Genomic DNA, 25138 nt, shown 5'->3' on the forward strand with positions numbered 1-25138 from the left:
AAACCAACAATCGCAAGACGAGATAACTTGCCTTTGAAGGGATTTGGACCTCCTAAACTGAACTAAACTTTCGAAACAATTAAAACCTTTGCTGGAGATGTCGACTGAATCTAACACCACTGCTGCCGCCACCACCGCCGCCATTCCCTCCACCATGGCGACCACTGGACCGGTCAATACATCGTCAATTCCGACGATGATGCCCACTCCCGGGCACTATCCCTCTTCATCAACAACCCCTTGGGAGTTCGTTAACCCCCTTGGGCTCACTGGTGGATCCACCTCGAGTGGATCGGTTGGTTCCACTTTTAGTGGTTCCTTCGGATCCTTTAATGGATCGAGTGTTGGGGCTTTCGGGCCTCACACGAATGCTGGGGCCTTCGGGTCTCATGCGAGTGCTAGTCCCTTCGGGGATAGTACGTTCATGGCGGGCTCTATGCTTAACGTGAATGGTGGGGGCTCTATGCCCAACCACGTTGTTGGCTCCTTCGGGGGCAACGGAATTGGTTCCTTCCAAGGACCAACTGCGGCACCTTTGGCACCAAGAATGATGCCACCTGCCGAGAAACCACCAAAGTTTGGAGGATCTGACTTCAAGCGGTGGTACCAAAAGATGTTGTTCTACTTGACAACATTGGGCGTCGCCAACTTCCTCACGGAGAACGAGCCGCCCGCGCCAAGCGACCAAGAGACTAGGCTCGAAGTCATGGCGGACTATGAGGCTTGGAGAAAAGGGGATTATCTATGTAAAAACTTTATTTTAAGTGCATTAGATGATAGCCTTTATAATGTATACTCCAATGTAACCACATCTAAACAAATGTGGGAGAGCCTAGAGAAGAAATATAGCATAGACAATGCTGCAGGGACTGAACAGGTTGTAGCATCCAAGTTTATGGACTACAAAATGGTCGACTCTCGACCCATCATGGAGCAAGTCCAAGAGCTCCAAATGATCATCCACTCCTTAGTGGCTGAAGGGATGACCTTGCCCGATAAGTTCCTAAGGTGCACGATCATTGACAACCTCCCTCCAAGTTGGAAGGACTTCAAGAGTTATCTCAAGCACAAGCGAAAGCAGATGACCCTTGAAGACTTGATCGTGAAGTTGCGCATTGAGGCCGACGTGCGCAAAAGTGATCAATAGGCTAAGGGCTTCACCCCAAATGAAGCCAAAGCCAACCTGTTGGAGCGGGGCGGTCCCTCCAACAAACGCCCTCGCCCAAACCGTCCAAACGACAAATGGAAGGGAAAGCAGCCTTCAAAGAAGTTTGAAGGCGACTGCTACAAATGTGGCAAACAAGGCCACTTTGCAAAAGACTGCCGCAGCAAGAAGAAGAAGCCGGCTGCCCACGTCGTTGAGAAGGAGTTCAAGGACTGGGATGAAAACGACCTCATTGCTGTGGTCACGAAGAGGTCAACCTTGTTAACAACAACAAGGGTGGCTGGTATATTGATACCGGCGCTACTGCACATGTTTGCGCAGATAGGAGCATGTTCTCCACCTACAACAACGTTGAAGGGAGAAAGATAAACATGGGGAATCAAGCCTCGTCTGAAGTCCTCGGAGTTGGTGATGTAATCATCAAGATGACGTCTGGCGTCTCAATCACCTTGAAGGATGCGCTGCACGTTCCGGACATCCGGAAGAACCTAGTTTCAGGATCAATACTAGTGAATAAGGGTTTTAAACTTGTATTTGAATCCGATAGGTTTGCATTGTATAAGTTTGGAAAATCCCTCGGAAAAGGTTATGTAACCGACGGACTTTTCAAGCTTAGTGTAGCAACACTGCGTGTTCCAAAGCCATTGGCTAATAATAATAAATCATCTACTTCCTCTTATTTGACCGAGTCTTCAAATTTGTGGCATTGTAGATTGGGACATGTAAATTCAAAAGCCATTAAAAGATTAGTAAATTTAGATTTACTAAAGGCTAATGAATTGGATATCCAAGATAAATGTGAAATTTGTCTTGAAGCAAAAATAACTAAGTTGTCGTTTCACTCGGTTGAACGAAGCACAAAACCCCTTGAATTAATTCACACGGACGTATGTGATTTAAAGATGGTGCAAACTAGAGGTGGTAAAAAGTACTTTATCACTTTCATAGATGATTGCACAAGGTATTGCTACATTTATCTTTTAAGAAGTAAAGATGAAGCAATAGAAGCGTTCAAAAATTATAAGAACGAAGTTGAGAATCAACTTGGTTGTAAAATCAAATCGATTCGAAGTGATAGAGGAGGCGAATATGTAGCCCCATTTAAGGAATTATGCAACGAAAGTGGTATAATCCATCAAACGACTGCACCATATTCACCACAATCTAATGGTGTTGCAAAACGCAAAAATCGAACTCTAAAAGAGATGATGAATGCACTGCTTCTGACTTCAGGATTACCACATAACATGTGGGGGGAAGCTGTTTTGACAGCCAACTATATCTTGAATAAGATCCATCTCAAAGGAAAAGATGTCACTCCTTATGAGTTGTGGAAGGGAAGGAAGCCATCCTACAAATACCTCAAAGTGTGGGGGTGTTTGGCAAAGGTGATGGTTCCTCCGCCCAAAGAAGTTACAATCGGACCTAAGACGGTTGATTGCATCTTCATTGGATATGCACTTAACAGTAGTGCATATCGATTTGTTGTTCACAAGTCTGAAATATTAACTATCACATTAGGAACAACAATTGAGTCGAGGAATGTTGTATTTCTCGAAAATACATTTCCTTGCAAAGACAAGGAAAAAGTCTCAACCAATTCTGAGACAAGAATTGAAGAAGCCACTAGTTCTAAACAAGTGGAAGAAGAAGCCACTAGTTCTAAATCAGCAGATGCGGAACCTGAATCGCGCAAGCGTGCAAGGACCGATCCAAAAGATACAATACTAAGACGTGGTAATAGAGTCAGAACACCAAAAACTTTTGGTCCTGACTACATTGCTTTCATGTTGGATGAAGAACCAACATCGATAAAAGTAGCCTTTGCTGGCCCAGACGGGCTGCATTGGAGAGAAGCTGTTCAAAGCGAAATTGATTCAATTTTGCTAAACCACACATGGGTGTTGGTTGATTTGCCCGAAGGTACTAAACCTTTAGGATGCAAATGGGTTCTTAAAAGAAAGTTTAAGGCCGATGGAACAGTTGATAAGTATAAAGCCCGATTAGTAGTAAAGGGTTTTAAACAAAAGGAAGGACATGACTTCTTCGATACCTATTCACCTGTAACAAGGATTACATCTATACGAGTGCTTCTCGCTATTGCTGCATTGCACAATCTTGAGATTCATCAAATGGATGTAAAGACCGCGTTTCTAAATGGTGAACTAGAAGATGAAATCTATATGGAACAACCCGAAGGGTTTGTAGTACCTGGACAAGAGAAAAAGGTATGCAAGCTCGTAAAGTCCCTATATGGATTGAAACAAGCGCCATTGCAATGGCACTTGAAGTTTGATAATGTGATGTTATCAAATGGGTTTAAAATCAACGAGTGCGATAAATGTGTCTACATCAAGAGCACTAATAACGGTCATGTTATAGTGTGTCTCTACGTTGATGATATGTTAATCTTGGGTAGCAACACTCAAGTAATTAACGATACAAAGGCCATGTTAAAGAGAAACTTTGACATGAAAGACATGGGTCTAGCCGATGTAATTCTTGGAATGAAGATTCTAAGAACGAATGATGGAATCATCTTAACACAATCACATTATGTTGAGAAGATATTGAATAAATTCAAAGCCTATGATGGCGCGCCGGTTAAGACTCCAATTGAACTCGACGTTCACTTGAGAAAAAACAAAGGCGAGCCCGTTGCACAAGAAGAGTATGCACGGGTCATCGGGTGCATTATGTACTTGACTAATTGCACTCGACCTGACATTGCTTGTGTCGTGAACAAGTTGAGTCGTTACACGAGCAATCCAAGCAAAGAGCATTGGAGAGCTCTTGTGAGGGTTTTGAGATATTTAAAACACACTCAAAATCTTGGGCTACACTTCTCGAGATACCCCCCGGTACTTGAAGGGTACTGTGATGCCAATTGGATATCCGATAATAGAGACTCACTTTCAACAAGTGGATATGTCTTTACTATTGGGGGTGGTGCTGTATCGTGGAAATCCACAAAACAGACCTGTATAGCCCGATCAACAATGGAATCGGAGTTCATTGCCTTGGATAAGGCTGGTGAGGAAGCCGAGTGGCTTAAGAACTTCCTTGAAGACATTCCATGTTGGTCTAAGCCAGTGCCACCAGTGTTGATCCACTGCGATAGCCAAGCAGCTATTGGAAGGGCAAACAATGGCTTCTATAACGGTAAGTCTCGACATATACGTCGACGACATAACACCGTGAGACATTTGATCACAACAGGGGTGATTACAATTGACTATGTGAAGTCAATAGATAATCTAGCGGATCCGCTAACCAAAGGGTTAAACCGTGATCAAATGAATAAGTTGCTAGAGGGAATGGGTTTGAAATCCACAAACTAAAGAATTATCATAGTGGTAACCCAACCATGATGACTGGATATCCCAAGAACTTGGTTCAAAGGGACAACTAAGCTATGAGAGTTCATGAGAAACACTCAACTATATCTATTCCCTAGAGAGCAATAGAGTGTTGGAGAGCTTGCCTAGTGGTAAAGGCTAAGTCTATGACTTTTAATGGTTCTTAAGGATCTCAAAGAGATGGAATTCTCAAAGAGACCAAGTATGGCAAGGTACTTGACTAAGAATCACCTATGTAAGTGCGAAGTGTGGTCGCTTCATAAAAAACGCACTTATGAATCCAAAGTGGTGTCCAAGACCGCAATGGACACAAAACGTGAGAACGGATGAGGTTGAGGTGTTTAAGCGTTAACACCATTGTCTCGGTGCACACCGTGGGGGATTAGTTCAAAGCATCGCGCTACTAAGCCGCCTGTGTATCCGATGGTGTCGACTATGGAGGGTTCAAAGTCAACAACTACCTATCCTTATGCTTATATAACTCTCGAGGGTTGAGCTTGTGTCTGCATGCATATGCATTCGGCTATTTCCACTCATGTGGGGGATTGTAGAAATCATGGTATTAAATATGCCCGGTCAATGGATTTTGACCAAATAATAAATGTGACGAGACATTTAATTTTGTGAAATTAAATGACATAGCGTCGATCTACATTTTACGTAGATAAATGTAGTATATTCACTTTCTCAAATCCAATTTCCGGTGAGTGAGAAATAGTGGATTAAAGTTGGGCATAATTAGCTTTTATTAAAGCTTGAAGTTGGAGCTTAGGGAATAATTAACTAGTGTTAATTATCCCACATTGGAGGATTAACACATCTTTTAATGTGTATAAATTAAGTGACTTTATGTTACTTAATAATTATAGTGGACCAAGATGGGTGAAAGAGCCTACACGCGCGCACACGCGCGCGCCGCCGCCGCCGAGCTCGTGCCCGCGCTCGCGGTCGCGGGCCGCGGGCCTTGAGCCCGGGCCTGATCCCGATCTCGATCTTGATCTTGATCTTGGACTTGGACTTGGATCTTGGCAATTGGTCTTTGGGTGGTCTTTGGGCTTGGGGCTTGGCCCAAACTATTCTTTTTGGACCACCGCCGAGTCAGCAATCCAAGTGGCTTGACACGTCGTCAAGCGAGACACAGTCACGGCTGCCACGTGAGAAATCCACACGCTCCACACACGGATGGCACACTCCTGCCACACGCTCGTAACCGTCGGCGGTTACAAATCTGCCATGATGAGCCTTCATGGCTGTTGACCCACAGCAGTGGACTGAGCCTATAAATAGGCTAGCCACTCCATGCATTACAATATATCATTCACAAGCATTACAGCATTACAGCATAAGCTCTCTCTCTCTCTGCATTGTCTTTCTGTCGAAGCTCTGTCCTCTCCTACATTCAGTTCGCCGGAGTTCTACTGATTGCGGTGCTGCATCAATAGAGACGTAGCCGTTTTACCTTTGGGGAGGACACGCCAAACCGAAGAGCACTACCGGGGCGTATCTCGTCTTGCGGGAAGAGGCCTCCTCGACTCGGCTCAAACATTATTCACGGTTACTGTTTCGTTTTTACATTTGTAATCTCATTCTAGTTCAGTTTCCTCTTTTGTATTCCTTCTTTTGGGTTGTATTACGCCCGGCTTTTATCTCTTGTAATCCCCAGAAACCAACATTTTAATCAACCGCAGCATAACAATAGAGAAACTATAGATAAGGAACCAATAAATAAACTCACAAAACTGGTTAAAAAATAGCTTTTCCTATATATTAGTATAATCTAAGAACATCATTAGTGTAAGAATAGAGATGAAGTAACTAGATTCCTTAATCAAGCAAGGTGTTATTAAAATAATATTTTAACTAAATTAACTAGATTTTCAAATCAAAAGTTGGGTGACAAAGAGAAACCAACAAGAAGCAGAGAGTGGGAAGCAAACCTGAAGGCTGAAGACAAATGAGCAGAGTGAATACAAAGAGAGAGTGCTAGTACAATTTTTCTTGGCAGTGAGCCAAGAAAAATAGTGGTGGTCTAGAATGGATGGAGTGGCACAAAATTCAGGATTAGCTTTTGGAGGTTAGAATTCCAAACCACATCCGATCAATGGGATGGTCTTTGCCACACCCTTCTTGTGTGTTTCACACTCCTTTCCTTCATTATCCAGTGAGCAAAAATATCCAAAAAAAAATCAACTTGAATGTATACTAGCATATGCATACATATTAATTCCATTTTTTTCTTGATTTGAGGTGTGCTAATTTTTTCTACCAATGCTTTGTCATTTTCCTATTAAGGATAATACAGTGTTTGAAGATTAGGTTGGTGGTATGCAGAATGCAGTCCCTGTCGTATGTTATCTACATGAACAAATTCAACTTGATTTGTGAGCAAACTTCATTTAATACATGTATTGTTATATTCCATGTGTTGAACGATTAGAATTGGGCCTCAATTTTGAAGAATTAGGAGTCGGACTAAATAATTGAGTAGCAAATAAGAGATTAAAAAAATGAAGATAAGTTAAAATCTAGCTAAAAATGAAGGAGGTGAAAAGGAAAAAACTACATAGCAGTTTGCTAAGTTTCTTTAAAGCAGTTGTACCTTTCTGCACAACACAAAATGAATGTGTATATATCTCTACTTTACACGTGGTCAGATTACAATATGTTGCAAAAAAAACTGATTTGAGACTAAAAAAACAAACAAATGATACAATGATCACTGTATTAAACCCCGGGTTTAGCTACACAGACATGCTGAGCTTACATTGTTCCGAACAGACATGTATCCAGAACTGAAGGCCGTAGCTGTGCCCGAAAATCTGACTTCGTAAAGACCATACGCTCCCCTGTTTCTCACCTATTTGAGTCGGGTGTTGAAACTAGCGGGACTGATTCAGCAGGCTCGGCTGGTGACACTCGGGTAGCTTCTTTCTTCAGCTTGTGGTTATTGTACGCTACTACCCCGGCAATTGCTGCAGTAAGACATTGGTTTTCATTCACAATTGAAAAAGAGCCTATTAGTTTACATAGTTGTGAACCAAACAAACAATGAGTGTTGAGTAACATAGTTTCACTTACGAGGAAGACAACATTAATGCATGCCAAAATATTTAACTAAAGTGGATTGAGTTAAAATGGAAATTTTTGTACTTACCAACAGCATAACCGAAGAGATTGATAGGTGTCAACGTCGTATCTGCAAAGATGAGTGCAGAGAGTAGAACTACGACCCAGTCCTTGACAACACCAGCCACACGAATGGTCAAAGCACTTGTATGTGAAATGACGAGAAACACCGAAATATTGAGTGCAAAAGTGCAGAGAGAATTTAGTGTGAGAATAAGGGGTTGTTTGAAGCTCCATGTGCCCCATGCATCCATCTTAGGCATCTCCAGGAAGATCCACGGGATTAACAAGCAAACAGCACTGGACAATTGACCAAATTATGTTTAAAAAAATATGAAAGAATTCCTCATTTAGAATTGAAAGGGATATTAAATAAAAAATTCCATCATCATGATAGTAGTATAATACTTGCCTGCAGGGGCTAACGTAGTACATCATGGAAATAGGATTTAGTTTTAATCCTTTCCTTTTCACAAAAATCTCCATGAATATCAGCCTTAGGGCTTCACCAACCACACCTCCCATTTGGTAAACGACACCAATCCAACTGATACTTATTTCTCCATAAGATGCTACGAGTACCCCGAAACTGATAACTGACATTATGAGAAGCATCCTAGTATTCATCACTTCAAGTCCTGCTATTACCCCAAGAATGAATACAGCAACTGGCACTGTAGTTGTAACCAAGTGTTAGGCAGTATTACTTGAAGAATATTGATAAAAGTTGTTTGCAAAATATGTTATGTTGATATCAAACTACTATTACACCATTAAATGAACATTCTCTTACTTATTGCTTTTAACATTTGAGCAAATGCAACCGATATGTAGAGGTAAGCAGTGTTCCCAAGCCAAAGTGTCATTGCAAACATCGCACCAATCGGCACAACAGACCATATGTATCTGCATATTCAGAGCAGAACATCGTTTGAAGAATTCAACAGAACATAGGAGTATTACAGTAAAACATGGGACTTCAAGATTAATGCAATATGACAGGTAGGTTTAGGATTTCCAAAGGATATAAAACAAATACTCCGTACCAAATTATAAAAAAACAATAATTAGAAGAATAAAATTGTAGATTTGTTTATTTCGCATATTACTCATTCTAATGATAAATTTCTGTGTTTTTTACCTGTACACAAAACTACAGAAGAAGTTCTGGACATTGTACAAAATCGAGAAAAAGAAATGTACCACAGCCATCAAAATCTAGAGAACTCACATATCCAAAGTCATCCCTTCCTCAACTTTCATGACCTGTAAAAATTGAGTAGAGTTTTAACACTATACAGTGTGAACTATCCAAATCAAGAAGCTTCGGTTGTGAATAATTACCTTGAGAACTTTGGTAACGAAAAAACATAGAGCAGATGAGAACACCATGTGAAGCAGCGTTAATCCAAGGGGATACGGGAAGTTCATTTCCTTTGATGACAAAACCCACTGCATTCGAAAAGGGTTGATCAAGAGGTTACACATACCAATGTATGTTCAAGCAAAACTACAGAACATATACATAATTTTTCTCCTCTCAGTCCAATATAAACAAATCCTAGAAAACAGTAAAATTTAGCCAACAACAGAAGGTATTCCGTACATGAGATGTCTGTCCATGCTAAGAATTGTAACAGTGGCATGCTTATAAGTATATTCAGTATGTGCATTGTTTATCTGATTGGCTATAAAATAGCAATGCAACACTCTGGAGTATACTTGTAGGAGTAGAAGCATGGCATGACAATGATGCCAATGAACCATGACTCAGGAGTATTTGATCATCGAATATCACTAGTATCTGTTCTTTTTAAAAGTCTAAGTACATCGAAATATACCGAACAGTTTCCCTACTTACTTGATATTGATGCAAGTAGATTAACCCCATATGTCAAACTGTCTGAGCAAATTATTTTCACACTTTAATACTATCATGTAGCTATTTTCTGCTATGGTACAAATCAGTAGTTTGATTCGCATATTTATTATCTAAATTCTGCAACTTCTATTCATGAAAAAGGAAGATTCTGCTTCCAGCAGTGAATCACTTCAACATATATTACTTGATCATCACAAACAGAGGAAGACAACTTGCAGCAAAAACGGAGCACCTAAAATCAAATTTGCACCACTTCACTCTCAGCTTATTAAACAGATCTAAAGCTTTAACAGATCAACCAGACATGCCTGCCACTCGTTCGGCAAAATGCTTGCATGAATAACCGTGGCGGTAAACACAGGCAGGCAAAACGCGCGCAGAAATGAGATAAAAATGTTAGCTAATGGTGATAATGAGGGGACCTTGTTGAAGAATATCTGGCCGCTGGAGAGAGCGATGTAGATGAGAATGTAGGCGTATGTTTTGAATTCTTCCTTCATCCAATTCGTATACCGATCCGCCATGGCTGCCGACAGAGAGAGCTAGGGATTGAATTTCATCAAATTGGAGAAGGAGAGGAAGGTGAATGTAATCGGAGGAGTGAGATTGGGGAAAGTGGCTTGAGTTGGAGTGCGAGGTTTATTGTAAGTTAACGGCGTCTTAACTGGACTACCAATCCAATTAGAGAGGAAATGAAGAACTCCACCGAAACGACGACGTCAACAACCCTTTGTGCCACGTCAGAAAGGGTTACGTAGCTATCGATTAGGATGCCACGTCATCATGGGGTGCTACTCAAACCAACTGCTCATTTCCAACCAAGAGATACGAGTGCCACATACTCACGAGAGTATATACTGTTTTCTTTTTATTCCTGTCATTTTCAAATATTGATTATGTGAAACTCATTCTTCCTTAATAATATTTCAATTATTTTTTTTCATCTCTCACTTATTTTACTAATTGTTAATTAAACTTATGTTCAATTAAAAATGCATATTATTGTGAGACGGAGTGATATAAGTATAATTCCACTGCATCACATGACAGCCTGGCTATATAGCATGATTAGTCAGTAACTTGTTGTATATGGTATTTACAACATTCATACAAAATGATTTTGTTATTATTTCAATACATTTTGACATACTCCATATGTCCTAGTCTAAGGGAAGAGTTAAGTGGGGGTAAAATAAAGTAAGAGGAAAGTATATAAAGAAAATGATGTTTCTGTTTTAAGAAATAGGAGTATATCATTTACAGGTGGGACATCCCAAAAAGAAAAATGCGTCACTTAAAATGACAGAGGGAGTATATGTTTAAAGCACTTTTAATTTTTCCCTACGTGATGCACAAAACATGAAACAACGATCAAACGTTTATACCAACAAAAAAGTTGATGACGTTGTCTAATATTCCCTTCGTCCCAAGTTACTTGAGTCGTATTCCTTTTTGGTTGTCCCAAGTTACTTGAGTCATTTCTTTTCTTGGCTAAAAATAAAACATCTAATCACACATATTTTTTATTTTACTCTCTTCTTTCTCTTACTTTATTCCCTCATCTATTTTATCTAACTCACTAAACACAATTTTCTTAAATCACATGGCGAAAAGAAACGATTCAAGTAATATGAGACGTGGAGGGAGTACAACTTTTATGCAAGCTTTAAATTTTTTATATTAATAATAGAAAATCAATATTTTGTATAATAATCCCATAATTAACATACACGGTCGGTGGCTATTATTTTCAAATTTGTCACATGACTTGTGTGTGAAAAGCATTAGTTAGGTGCATTGCAGCGTGTACTGATTTGTCAAAAGGAGTAACCTATTTAGGCCATCCACAATAGGAATAGCCCAGCAATAGCCCAGCCATTGCCACATCATCAGCACTAAAAATCCTCCTGCCACATCATAAATAGCCCAGCCACATCAATAGCCACATCACTAATAACAATTATATAAAATGACATAATTAACAATCACACAAAATACGGAATTTAATTTACGAGACATATACGGGAAACATTAATAATACTATCCACATCACTATTAACAAATATATACAAAATGAAATAATTAACAATCACACAATATACGGAATTAAATTTACGCCACAAAAACGAGAAAATTCACTAATATTAATAAAATTTAAAAAGTACATTAATTAAAAAAAATTACATAATTAAAAAAAAACTAACGTCGTGCAGTCCTCCGCGCCCACTCGTTAATGCAAGTGGTGCGAATGAAAATGACGGGCAAGTCGCGTATATATAGTGTTTCGGAAACAAAAAAAAAATTAAAAATTCGCGCTAGGCGGTACGCTAGGCGATCCGGACGCTGCAATAGCGCCTATCGGATCGCCTAGCGCACCGCCTAGCGCCGCGGAACCGCCTAGCGCACCGCTTAGCGCCGGCGCTCGGCTAGGCGGTGCGCTAGGCGCTATTGTGGATGCTCTTAGAGCATAAAAGAATTCCTATGTCTCCAACTATATTGCTCTCCAATGAACTATGGAATTTGACAATTCACAATGAACAATAGCAATACATTTCATTCGAATGAAACGAACAACTGAATAATTACCTTATCTTGAAAACACTTAAGATTGTTTTGATCTTTGTTAATACAATCCTATGTATCGATATGCATGTTAACAATACACAATGAACTGAAGCAAAACATTTCATTTAAATTAAATAGTAGTACTAGTATTATAAATGGTAAGAAACGTAAGAGTAGTAACTTTGTTAATCCACGATATTAAAAAGTATTATAGTTATAGTAGTATGGGAAAAAAAATATAACATGAGTAAAATAGTCCACAGAAAGATAAAGTATAAATAAAATAGCACATAAATATAAAATACAAATAATAAATTGTAGTAACTTTTCAAATTTAGTATGAGACTAATTTCGCCGGACGCACGAAAAAAAAGAATGATTTGTTCATATATCTCGCGATTCCTCGGGACTAAACAAGAAAACCAATCCAATGTATACTAACCATAAAAATTATAACAAAACACAACATATCTTCAATTCATCATTAGCTACAGTTACCATGTTGTGATATCACTATGACATAAACATTGACGGATTTGGGATGGGAGAGAGGGTCGACCAACACTCCCTCATGCCATCAGTACCACCGGAGTAGGGATTTTAAGCAGTCATTGACCCCCACAACAGCTCCGATTCGACCTCCATTGTTGCAGGCAAGGCAGAGCTACGATGGGGCTAGGGGGCCAATGGGCCTTAATGAGAAATTGATAAAGTAAGAGAGAATGAGAAAAAGTAGGTAAAGTAAGAGAGATATGAATAAAAAGTAAGTAAAGTATGGAAGAAAGGATAAAAAAGTGGGTAAAGTATGAAAGAAAAAAATTTCATTTTTAGAAATGAGACTATGTTTTCCGGATATCGTAAAATAGAAAAAAGAGACTATTTTCGACAGAGGGAGGAGTGCAGTTGGTCTTCCTCCTTGACTTTAGGGCAACTGCTCAAGCATAACTTTTTGAATATGTATACACAATAACTCTTAAAAATATTTGATGCACTTAAATAAAATACTTTGTCAAGCCCAACTTTTTGAATATATATCACTCTTAAATATTGACTCTACTACAAATAAAATACTTTGTCAAATTAATTTTCGAGATGTGCTATATTTATCAATGACTTTTATTAATACTAAGCATAGTTTACATTATTACTAAACCAATTTACTTTTTAGTAGTTCATATTACATACTACTCCATACATTTAAATTTATTTTGTCAATCTAATACTAGTATATTGAAAAATACTATTGTAATTTCAATAGTATATTGAAAAACTAATTACTAATTTACTTTAAAGATTATAGTTTACAGGGATGTTATTAATTTGATGACTTGTAAAAACTGTAGTATTCCAGTTTAAATTACTTTATTATCTGTAAAATATTAATAAATTTACCAAAATTTTCTATTAGATACGATTAAATAATTTAACTATGGAAAAAACTTAATTTTATTATTATGTTAATGTATGAGTAGTAAGTAAAGTTGTTTCTAAGATGATCACAAATTGTTGATAGGAGTATTAAATTTCTGACGTGATAAAACTTGGTTGCTTTACTACAGTTTATAATTTCTACATAATTGAAAATGCTCTTTCGCTTTTAAGATCTTCTATATGATGAAATAAAATAATAGAGGGTCTTCCCACAATGACAACGTCTAGTTATACTAGCAATTATTAACCATGGCAAAGTCAAGCAAGTTATTTTTTTTTTTTGAGCGCAATATAAAATTCATGGCAAAGAACTTTTAAGGAAGGAGCGCCTCTATTGCCTAGATGTGAAGTGTGAATGAAGGAGTGTTTCATAGTGCGAAGATGTTTTGTTTCTCACAAAGAAAGTAAGAGACAAAATTTTGAGATTAAATTATTAACAAAACTAATAATTAGCTTATTAGTTAGCTCATTTATCATAATTTTAAGGGACGGATTTAAAAATTAGTTCATGTTTTTAAAGTGCTAATAAAATATAAGTTACTTTCGCTAGATTCTCCTTAATTACTCCTATTAAGATTTTCAATTCCACCTTGTATTGGTCGTTTTAGTTTTTTTAGGTGCAACTTTCTAGCTTCCCATGTATTAATTACATTTAATTTTGGCCACTAATTTTTAATTTTCTGAATCTATCCAATAATCTTGTATTGGTCGTATTAATTTTTTTAGGTGCAACTTTCTAGCTTCCCATGTATTAATTACATTTAATTTTCTGAATTTGGCCACTAATTTTTAATTTTCTGAATCTATCCAATAATCTTGTATTGGTCGTATTAATTTTTTTAGGTGCAACTTTCTAACTTCCCATGTATTTCCTCCGTCCCTGAAAGTTTGTCTCATTTTTTATTTTCGTTCATCCCACAAAAATTTTCTCATATCACTTTTTACTATTTTTTGTAGTGAACCTCATATTTCACTAACTCATTCCTACTCACAATTCATTATAAAACTAATATATAAAAGTAGGACTCATGTTCCACTAATTTTTTCAACTCACTTTTCATTATATTTCTTAAAATCAGTGTCAGGTCAAAGTGGGACAATATTTGGGGTACAGATGGAGTATTAATTAGATTTAATTTTCTGAATTTGGCCAGTAATTTTTAATTTTATGAATCTATCCAATAATTTTCTAGTGCGTAAATAAACTATGAAATTGTATTACTTTACAACCTTATTTGTTTGATATTATAGGATCAAATACTGCTTTCTTTGGCATCAAAATTTCAAATAAATGTATTCAGTAGAGTTATGAAGTTGTTCATCATTCTTCAAGGTTTTTGGCATCAAAATTTCAAATAAATGGCAGTATTTCTACACACATCTCTTTCTCTTTCTCTCTATTCAATTTTAATTACTTTGATTTCTATCTACCTTGTGTCCAAGTGATTGTAAGCTCATTATAAGAAGCTGTGGGATTAGAGCTGCTAGAGCTGTGATCAATCGATATGTCTCTCTCCGTGAAGAAACCCGGCTGCTTCGCCTGCGGCAGCGCCACGTCATTCCCCAGCATGAACACCACAGACGACATGCTTGGCCTGTCGTCTGGGCTATTCTGCACGCACAGCAGCCCCACGTGGATCGCACGTTCCACTTGTCCCAAGTCGAAGGCCTCATCCAGACAAGGATCGAGTAGCTTCCTCGAACTATCTTCCGTGTAAAGCCTCCATGCCTGCACATAGTTCAAGTTGATTCAGATTATAAAGTACTCCCCCGTCCCATTCAAGATGTACATTTTCTATAATTGGAAATAAATCCCTCTCTCTTCTCTCTTTATTAAAATATTCAAATACTTTTTTTCTCTCTAATTATCCACCTAACTCCTCCTAAAATCCCGTGTCAATATCTGAGAATACAAGTATAAAGAAAAAGAAGTGAGAGTACTTCTTACATGTCCTAGAAGGTTGAGGTTGTGGTCTTTAAGGAGGAATCCTCTGTTTCTGTTGCCGCTAACGATCTCCAGCACGAGAACACCAAAGCTGAAAATGTCGGATTTGACTGAAAACAAGCCGTCTATAGCGTATTCTGGAGACATGTAGCCGCTGTGAAAGAGTAATTCGTGTTAGGATACATATGTTTAGTAAAATCAGATTGTTTGAGATTGATTTTCTTACTATGTCCCAACAACTCTGCGCGTCTGAGCTTCGGTTTGGTTCCCTCCGAAGCTCCTAGCTAATCCAAAGTCGGATATCTTGGGAATCATATCAGCATCCAGCAATATGTTGCTAGCTTTGAGGTCGCGGTGGATGATTCTCAGCCTCGAATCTTGATGAAGATAGAGTAGCCCTTTAGCAATTCCGTTGATGATATCGAAGCGCTTTTGCCAGTCAAGGAGCCTACTCTTTTCCTTGTCTGTCCAAATACAGACGATTAGAAGAGAGCCAAAGTGAGTTTAAATTAAGAGTTCGGGAGAAGGGTGTCACCAAATAACGTTAAGTCGAGGCTATGATTAGGCATGTATTCGTAGATCAACATGTACTCCTCTCCTTGAGCGCAAAATCCCAGAGTTCTCACTAGATTACGATGCTGAAGTTTGGCTATCAGCATCACTTCGTTTCTCAGCTCATTCACTCCTTGCCTCGACGTCTTTGACAAGCGCTTCACAGCAATTTCTTGCCCGTCTTCCAGCACGCCCTGCACACAATATTGCAAATGTGAAATGCCATACAAACAAGGTGAAATTGTTAAGAAATTGAAGTGTCTTTACCCTGTAGACAGGTCCAAATCCGCCCTCACCCAGCTTGTTCTTGTTTGAAAAATTATCAGTAGCTTTCAAAATTGTAGGCAAGCTGAAGAATGGCAGCTCTGCTTCTTTCACATGAGTTGTTGCACTAAACAGCCCTACAACTGCACAACATCATCATTAAATTCAAGCACAAAAATTCCACACAACTTAACCACATAATTATACACACCTTCATCATTCATACTCGGATCGCTCTTTCTCCTCCGCCCATAGACACAAACGAGGATAACACACACGAAAACCACCACCACGACCGACGTAGCACTTGCTATAACTATAGTCCTTGTCCTCCCTCTATTTCCGCCATTCCCGCTCGTGCTCGCCACACCTTCAACCAAACAAAACCAAACATCATAACTAATCTATATCACATCATAACAGAAGCTTCTAACTTACCACCAGGCTCAGAAGCAGCCATCCTGATATAAAGATCCTGGCCGGCCGAAGCCATCACCCTGATATCGATCAACTCGCCATGATAGAACAAGCATCCACTCCCGTCGCCACTGATATTCAGCTGCGTATACGCCACACACGAACAGTCCCTCGCGCAATCCGCCTGGCACTCCACAAGGCTCCTCCTCTCGACATTATAAGTAGTGTTCCGAGCATCAGGGAGCTTGATGGCGGAGTATTTCAAAAACTTATCCCCATTACAGCTCAGCGCAATCCTCCTCAAGCACCCGTCCGACCAGTCCGTCCGCCCCCAGCTCTCCGGGTCCCTCGGCACGAACCTGTCGAGGCACCCGCACGACGGGGACGTCCCCACATTGCAGCTGCCGTGGGGACCGCACAGCCCGTAGCTGTCGCAGTTATCCGCCGGCACGTTCGTGTACCTTGTCCACGAATTCGTCCGATCGTTCCACGTGGACCGAACTCCCTCCCCGTTCGGGTCCAGCCTGGATATCGACAGAACAGAGTCCCCGACCCTGCCCTCCGTGTAGCGCACCTCGTCCCGCGTCATCTGCAGCGACACGGAGTAGGTCGGGTCGTTGCTCGTGTCGGGGGCCCCGCTCCACCGGAGCCCGTTCCACGGCCCGATCCTGTACCGGAACGCGTCTCCCTTCTTCAGCACCATCTGCGGGTACCCCGTGGGGTCCACGTGCGACGAGTACTCGCCCTTTGCCGGATCTTCTTCGCTTCGCCACGACGAAATGTAGGTTTCCACGCCGGTGACGTAGTTCCACCCGAGGCGGATTCCGGCCAGCAGCGTGTCGCAGGGGTAATCGAAGCTCTGCCATGTGAATCTATCACCGTTTACATCTTTCACGATGAGATTCCCGGAGTCGAGCAATTGCGCGATTGGATTCGGAATTGGGGATGGAGCAGTCAACGTCGACGACCAGACGGTGCCGTTAGTGCCGTTAAGGATAGAGAGGGCGCCGGGCGCCATTACCGTTAACGCGCCGTTTTTTCCGGTGAGCGGTGATTCTCTGTTGGCGACCCACACGTAAGTGGGAACGGGTATGTTGCTGTACCAGATTCCGACGTAGCGATTGGTGGAATTGTTGAGGCTGAAGAAGCCGAGCTGGAACACTCCATTTGAAGAAACGAGCGTTTCTCCGTCTCTGATTCTGGCGGAGGCGGTTATGGTGTCGGCTGCAGTGGAAAACAGAGAGCGGATTAGCAGGAAATAGACGAGTAAGAATGGTGATGAATGCTTTCGGTTTCGGAAATCGGCCATGGCTGCGGTGCAATATTTGATTTTTAATTTTTTATTGAAATGGGAGATTTTGCATATCATATTGAAAATTGATAATTGTGTGTTCGTTTGAAATTATTGGTGAAATTGTTATTGTCAATACTATCATTATCAGCAGCTAATTATATATGTTTATTTTTTGTCAAGAAAAACTTGGTCACTGTTACTCCCTTCCGCCAACGATAACAAAATGACTCATTTATAAATCTGGATGAAGGGAGTTGGGGATTAATACATTCATCGGATGAGTTGACTCACTATATTATTTTTTCTTTTGATGTTCGCTTATTACTTAAACTAACAATGAATAAATACATTCGTCCACCATAAATACTCACATCTTTCTATTTTGGTTCGTCCAATTGGTTGATGAGCTTTGACTACAAATTGGCCTTTTTAATTACTCCCCCGTGTGTGAATAGGAGTCACGTTTTTCTATTTTAGTCCGTCCATAAATAACAGTCTCAGATCATTTTTATTATAAATAATAGTCTCACATTTATCTAATTTTTCACCAATTTTTATTATTAATATTTTCTAAAAATCGTATCGCCAAGAAATGAAACTCAAACTCAAGGATTATAAAAATAGTGGATATAATTTGGAAGAAAGAAAGACATTTATGACAGACTTGGAATGAATACTGTTTCAAAACAAATTATCAACCACGCCAACGTGCTCCTTGAATGATGGCAAGAATAATGCATTTATTATTGTATTCACATAGCAGCTATTTCAAACTAAAGTGATAATTAGCTTACAAATTTTGACCCTCTTCAAAACCTAATCCACCTTCTTCTTCTTTTTTAAACTTAGTATAAACAGATTGAGTAATTTTGATCAGACTTCAATTGTAATTTTGATAGTTAAATCCATTTATCTTGCTAATAGCAACTTAAATACAGATAACTGCATCAGGTAAAAATTAACGCAAGCCAAATGATGGTTGTTAGGAGATGGGGTCTAATAATGTTAAAATGATATTCATTCTTGATAAAATAATATTTAAAGTTTATAATTATTCTAAGGATCAAAAGTATCAAATAGTGTGATTTAAAAAACATAATTCCATGAAAGAGTTTACTAAAAGAGCCAATAAACAAGAAAAACTGTAACTGGTCTTGGTAAGGATAAAGATATGGTTTAATGACTACGATGTGATTTGATACTATTTGATTTCTAGAACGCGGACTTTAGTTTGCACTTTGCACCTAAAAATTGTTGGAAGGAATTAAATGAGTTGAGAAGTAGACATTGTTAAATTTATTGATAAAATGACCACTCCAAGTTGAATTAAACCACTATAATCAATTTTATGCAGTTATATTAAACCAATATAATCAATTTTACATAAACGGGTACGAGGGAGAATGATATTCCTTCCAGTCTCTATTAAATAACTCATAATATGTGCGGATTTTAAAGAAATTATTTGATTTTGATAGTAAAAGTAGATAGAAAAAGTTAGTCGAATGTGAGTCCTACATATATATACTCCATCCATCCACTAAAAATAGTCCTGTTTGTGGACAACACAAGTTTTAATGAGAAATTTGATAAAGTAAGAGAGAATGAGAAAAAGTAGGTAAAATAAGAGAGATATGGAGACAAAGTAAGTAAAGTAACAGAGCATGAAAAAAAGTAGGTAAAATAAAAGAGATATGGAGAAAAAGTAAGTGAAGTACGAGAGATATGCAGAAAAAGTAGGTAAAGTAAGTGAGAGAGGAGAAAAAATGGATAAAGTATGAGAGAGAAACTTTCTATTTATAGAAATGAGACTATTTTTGTGGACATCCCAAAATGGCAAAATGTGACTATTTTTCGTGGACGGGGAGTATTAGTTTTATACTCACTCCGTCCCATTATAAATGAAACATTTCCTTTTCAGCACGAGATTTTATCTAGTGTTGTTTTGTGAGTTAATGAGTAGAAAATAAAGTAAGAGAGATAAAAAAACTAGAAATGATGTTGTTTCTATTTTAGGAAATGTTTCATTTCTAATGAAATAACCTAAAAATAAAAACGTTTCATTTTTAAACGGACAGATGGGGTAATAAAATGTGAGTGAGAATGAGTTAGTGGAATATATGGTCCACTATCAAAAAAAGAAAAGTTAAATAGGACATTTATTGAGAACTAGCCAAATAAAAAATATGAGTCATTAATGGGGACCGGAGGGAGTATATATATTAATTACATGTATAAGAATAGTTGGAACCTTGATTCCATATAATACTATTTCTTTCTCAAGTTGTACATACTTGCATCGCACTCTTTTCTTGTGACGTTGGGAAAGAGTTCCTTTTGTAGGACCAATATTGATTACCTAGGCCAGATCATTATAAATGGTGTTCTCCAAGCAAACGAGACGGGGATTAAGGCTATGACAGATTGGCCAGTCCATAAAGTAAAGCAATTCAAAGATTTATTACACCTCACGGGCTATTGCAGGAGATATTTCGCCAACTACGCGTTGTTGGCAGCCCCTCTGGCGTATTTGCTCAGAAAGTACGACTTTCAATGGATACAAGTTGAGACGAACATTTTTGAGTCTATGAAAAATGTGATAACAACCGCGCCGGTTTTGCGACTCCATGACTTCAAGAAGACATTCTACTTGGAGACGCTTCGGACTTGGGTGTAGGCGCAATACTGATCTAAAAGGGCCATCCTATATAGGTTTCTTCAACAAGAAACTAGACTCACAACATCGTATTGCTTCCATTTACCACAGGGAACTGTACGCAATAGTAGACGAGGTCCAGAAGTGGCGTCTATACCTCATGGTCCGAGAGTTTGTCATTTGAAGCAATCAACGAAGCTTGAAAGAATTTTGTTGCAAATAATTCAGATCTTTTGTTAGTTCTACATCAGGAAATTAATAGGGTACAAGGTTTGTATCGAATTCAAGACCGGTGCCCCGAACCTCACGGTGGACACTCTCTCTCAGCATGATACTGAGCTGGCAGCCTCAATGATAGGAGTTTATTACACTAACAGGGGCGATAGTGTGCGAAAAAGTGCTGAAGCGGCAGAGTGCATGACCAACTTGATCAACTCGGAAAAGAAGCGAGAAATGGCCAGAACCGAAGACAAGTTGATCAGTTGGAGATAAGCAGAGCAATGGAGTCTGGCTAGCTAGCAAGAGGATCTCACCACATGAAAACATAAGATGACTGAGTTGATCAAGAGGATCTCATCACATGAAGACATGAGAAGACTAAGTTGATCAAGAGGAGCTCACCACATGAAGATCCTAAATTACTGCAAGGGTAAAATGGTCAAATCAGACGAGAAGTTGCCTTAGGGTTGAAGTTGAAGCCGCTCTATAAATAGAAGATTTCCACAATGAAGAGGCGGCGCTTAACGCTATCGTAGTTTAGGTAGGAAGCTCTCATAGGCGCTTAATGTCACCGCTATCTTAGCTTAGTTTAGATAGTTAACCGCTTTCTTAGCTTAGTTCCGTGGTTTCGACGGAGGAATTGACAACTCCGACGTCGGGATTACGTTTTATTTCTTGTTTTCAAGACTCTAGTGTAGATTTACAGTGTGTTGGCAGTTTCAACGGTGGAATTGACGCCTCCATCTTAGAAGCTCCTTCACACTTATTTCGGCAGAGGAATTGACGACTCCGACGTAGGATCTCCACTTATTTCTAGTTTTATGATGCTTTGGTTTATTTTCATGGTGATGATGTTATTTACTCATGTTTCTTGGATGATTTTCGCAATTGGTAGCTTAGATGTTTAGATCCATGATGTTTACATGCTTTTCAGTGGTCCCGATTACTTTACTGTTTTTCTACTTAAGTTGATCCATTTGCGATGTGTTGTTATTATCATGCCTAGTTTAGTTGATCCAGTTAATTATGTGACTTGAGCAGACCAGACCTTACCCACATTAGTAAAGCATGGCAGCAGCCAACCACGTGTCATAGAATCGATCTCGAGTAGGTCCATACCTGTTGGATATATTGATCCAAGAAACCCACGTATAAGGTTTGGCAGCGGACTCCCTTGATTGATAATCTGGTTTGATCCATTTCCAGAGCTTGGAAAACCTCGACCCGTTGGCTATATGATCAGCCAAGAACCTCGGTATGATTGAACGCCACAAGAACTTGCTCAAAGTATCTTGATAAGTTCCAAAGAAGTGAAAAACTCTACAAAGAGAATTCAACTCACAAGACAAAGTCTATTTTCGTATTGATCAATGGTGTGTTCAAATGACATGCTTACAAGCCTATTTATAGGCTAGAATGGACTCTTGAATGTCTCACATCATTAGTACAACTTAAGACACTTAAAATGACTCATAATAAAAGAAAGTAACTCCTAAACCTTTGGTGTAACTCTAGGACATCTAAAGTCACTTATTTAACATAAAATGTAACTAAAAAAGACCCTTTATTTTGACTACTCCAACTTGGACGAAAATGCATCATGTATCATCAATTTGGGCCTCCAAAATGTGATATGTAGTGCCTCCAAACTTCATGCCTTGGGCTGCCCACTAACTTGAATAATATTCACCACTTAGCCCAATGTAGAATGGTCTTGGAATTGGGTTTTTATTTCAGCAACTAAAAGCAACATGGACTCATTTATCTTCTTAGCTCTAGCTCTTGTAATTGACCCACTTTGAATGATCAATGGATCCATCTTCTTGTCCTTGTAGATCAACTTGGGTGTGTCTCCATCGTTCCCTTCTTCTTCAAGAGGATTCGTCCTCGAATCTAATTCACCAACATAAAGAGATAAATCAGAAACATTGAAAGTAGCACTTACATTAAACTCACCAGGTAAGTCTAGTTTGTAATCATTATCATTGACTTTTGCAATCACTTGGAATGGTCCATCTCCTCTTGGCTGCAACTTGGACTTTCTTTTCGAATGAAATCTCTCCTTTCTCATATGCAACCAAACTTAATCTCCCGGCTCAAATATGACTTGTTTCCGACCCTTGTTGGCTTGCTTTGCATATTGTTCTGTCCTCTTTTCAATGTTGAGTCTTACCCTTTCATGCAATCTTTTCACCACTTCAGCCTTAGTTTTTCCATCAAGACTTGCACGTTCATCAATAGGTATTGGAATCAAATCTAGTGGACTCAATGGATTAAAACCATACACAACTTCAAATGGAGAAAAGTTAGTAGCAGAATGAACACTTCGATTATAAGAAAATTCAGCAAAAGTTAAGCATTCCTCCCAACTTTTTAAGTTCTTTTTAACTAAAGTTCGTAGTAATTGAGACAAAGTCCTATTAACTACTTCAGTTTGTCCATCAGTTTGTGGATGACAAGTAGTAGAAAACAAGAGTTTAGTTCTCAACTTATTCCACAACACACGCCAAAAATGACTCACAAATTTAGCATCTCGATCACTCAAAATTGATCTAGGAACACCATGCAAACGGACAATTTCTTTAAAGAACAAATCAACAATATGAGATGCATCATCAGTTTTGTGACATGGAATAAAATGTGCCATTTTTGAAATCCTATCAACAACCACAAAAACTGAATCTCTACCTCTTTTTGTTCTTGGCAAACCAATGATAAAGTCCATTGAAATATCCTCCCAAGGTGCACTAGGAATTGGTAACGGTTTGTTCAAACCATGTGGGTGTGATTTAGACTTGGCTTGCATGCAAGTTATGCATCTTTTACAAATTCTTTCAACATTCACACGCATTTTAGGCCAAAAGAAATGTTCATGCAAAACATCCATTGTCTTATGGACTCCAAAATGCCCCATTAAAGCACCACCATGAGCTTCACGCACAAGCAATTCACGCATAGAACTTTTAGGAATGCACAGTTTATTTTCTCTAAACAAATAGCCATCATGCCTATAGAACTTGTCAAATGCAGCATGCTCACAAACTAAATAGATAGAAGAAAAGTCCGGGTCATTATCATACATTTCCTTAATCAACTCAAAACCAAGCAACTTAGAACTCAAAGTAGTGATCAAAATGTACCTCCGAGACAATGCATCAGCCACAATGTTTTCTTTTCCCTTTTTGTATTTGATTACATAGGGAAATGATTCAATGAATTCCACCCACTTAACATGTCTCTTGCTAAGCTTACCTTGACCTTTCAAGTACTTGAGAGATTCATGATCCGTATGAATTACAAACTCTCTAGGCCACAAGTAATGCTGCATGTTTCCAAAGCTCTAACCAAAGCATATAACTCATTCTCATACGTTGGATAGTTCAATTGAGCTCCTTTCAACTTTTCGCTAAAGAAAGCGATTGGCTTTCCATCCTGCAACAAAACAACTCCTATGCCTACTCCAGATGCATCACATTCAAGCTCAAACATGTTATCAAAGTTAGGTAAAGAAAGAATTGGTGCAGTTGTAAGTTTTTCTTTAAGGAGATTAAAAGCATGCTCTTGTTTTTCTCCCCAATAAAAACAAACATCATTTTTCGCAATTTCATTCAAAGGTGCAGCAATTGTACTAAAATCCTTGACAAACCTCCTATAAAAACTTGCAAGACCATGAAAACTTCTAACTTGTGCTACATTTTGAGGAATTGACCATTCTAAAATAGCTTTCACCTTCTCCTTTTCCATTTCAATCCCATTAGCACTTATAACAAAACCCAGAAAAATAACTTTATCCATGCAAAAAGAACACTTTTTGATATTTGCGTACAATGATTCTTTTCGTAAGGTATCCAAAACTGCACGCACATGGTTAAGATGTTCATCCACATTTTTGCTATAGACAAGAATATCATCAAAATAAACAACCACAAATTTTCCAATGAATTTTCTCAAAACATGGTGCATCAATCTCATGAAAGTACTTGGTGCATTAGTTAAACCAAAAGGCATTACTAACCACTCATATTGACCAAATTTTGTTTTAAAGGCTGTTTTCCATTCGTCTCCTTCTCTAATTCGAATTTGATGATAACCACTTTTCAAATCGATCTTACTAAACACAACAGATCCATGCAATTCATCAAGCATATCATCTAGCCTAGGAATAGGATAGCGATACTTTACCGTGATTTTATTGATTGATCGGCAGTCGATGCACATCCTCCATTATCCATCTTTCTTAGAAACAACAATTACTGGAACATC

The 25138-nt window shown here is 38.7% G+C and overlaps 2 protein-coding genes and 1 pseudogene across 4 annotated transcripts; all 3 read right to left on the reverse strand.

Moving 5' to 3' along the window:
* LOC121787197 overlaps nucleotides 1–6856 on the reverse strand; it is a 28287-nt pseudogene extending 21431 nt beyond the window's left edge.
* Nucleotides 6857–7054: 198 nt separating this feature from the next.
* LOC121787196 (probable sugar phosphate/phosphate translocator At3g14410) lies at nucleotides 7055–10198 on the reverse strand. Of its 3 annotated transcripts, none has more exons than XM_042185860.1 (7): nucleotides 9955–10198; nucleotides 8995–9102; nucleotides 8882–8916; nucleotides 8444–8556; nucleotides 8063–8324; nucleotides 7679–7950; nucleotides 7055–7496 (listed from the first exon to the last, which is right to left on the reverse strand). In XM_042185860.1, the coding sequence occupies exons 1-7, from the start codon at nucleotides 10054–10056 to the stop codon at nucleotides 7378–7380; spliced, it is 1011 nt and encodes a 336-aa protein (XP_042041794.1). In that variant the 5' UTR covers nucleotides 10057–10198; the 3' UTR covers nucleotides 7055–7377. The 3 variants fall into 3 exon arrangements, with proteins under 3 accessions (XP_042041794.1, XP_042041795.1, XP_042041796.1); XM_042185861.1 differs by lacking the exon at nucleotides 9955–10198 and adding an exon at nucleotides 9841–9944; XM_042185862.1 differs by lacking the exons at nucleotides 8995–9102; nucleotides 9955–10198 and having other exon boundaries at nucleotides 8792–8883.
* A 4589-nt stretch (nucleotides 10199–14787) lies between these two features.
* On the reverse strand, nucleotides 14788–18097 carry LOC121787195 (G-type lectin S-receptor-like serine/threonine-protein kinase At4g27290). Its single transcript, XM_042185859.1, has 7 exons — nucleotides 16728–18097; nucleotides 16501–16659; nucleotides 16293–16432; nucleotides 16009–16219; nucleotides 15700–15937; nucleotides 15477–15627; nucleotides 14788–15257 (listed from the first exon to the last, which is right to left on the reverse strand). The coding sequence occupies exons 1-7, from the start codon at nucleotides 18073–18075 to the stop codon at nucleotides 14952–14954; spliced, it is 2553 nt and encodes an 850-aa protein (XP_042041793.1). The 5' UTR covers nucleotides 18076–18097; the 3' UTR covers nucleotides 14788–14951.
* Nucleotides 18098–25138: the final 7041 nt, after the last annotated feature.

Source organism: Salvia splendens, chromosome 22, assembly GCF_004379255.2.
Source record: "Salvia splendens isolate huo1 chromosome 22, SspV2, whole genome shotgun sequence".
Lineage (NCBI taxonomy): Eukaryota > Viridiplantae > Streptophyta > Magnoliopsida > Lamiales > Lamiaceae > Salvia > Salvia splendens.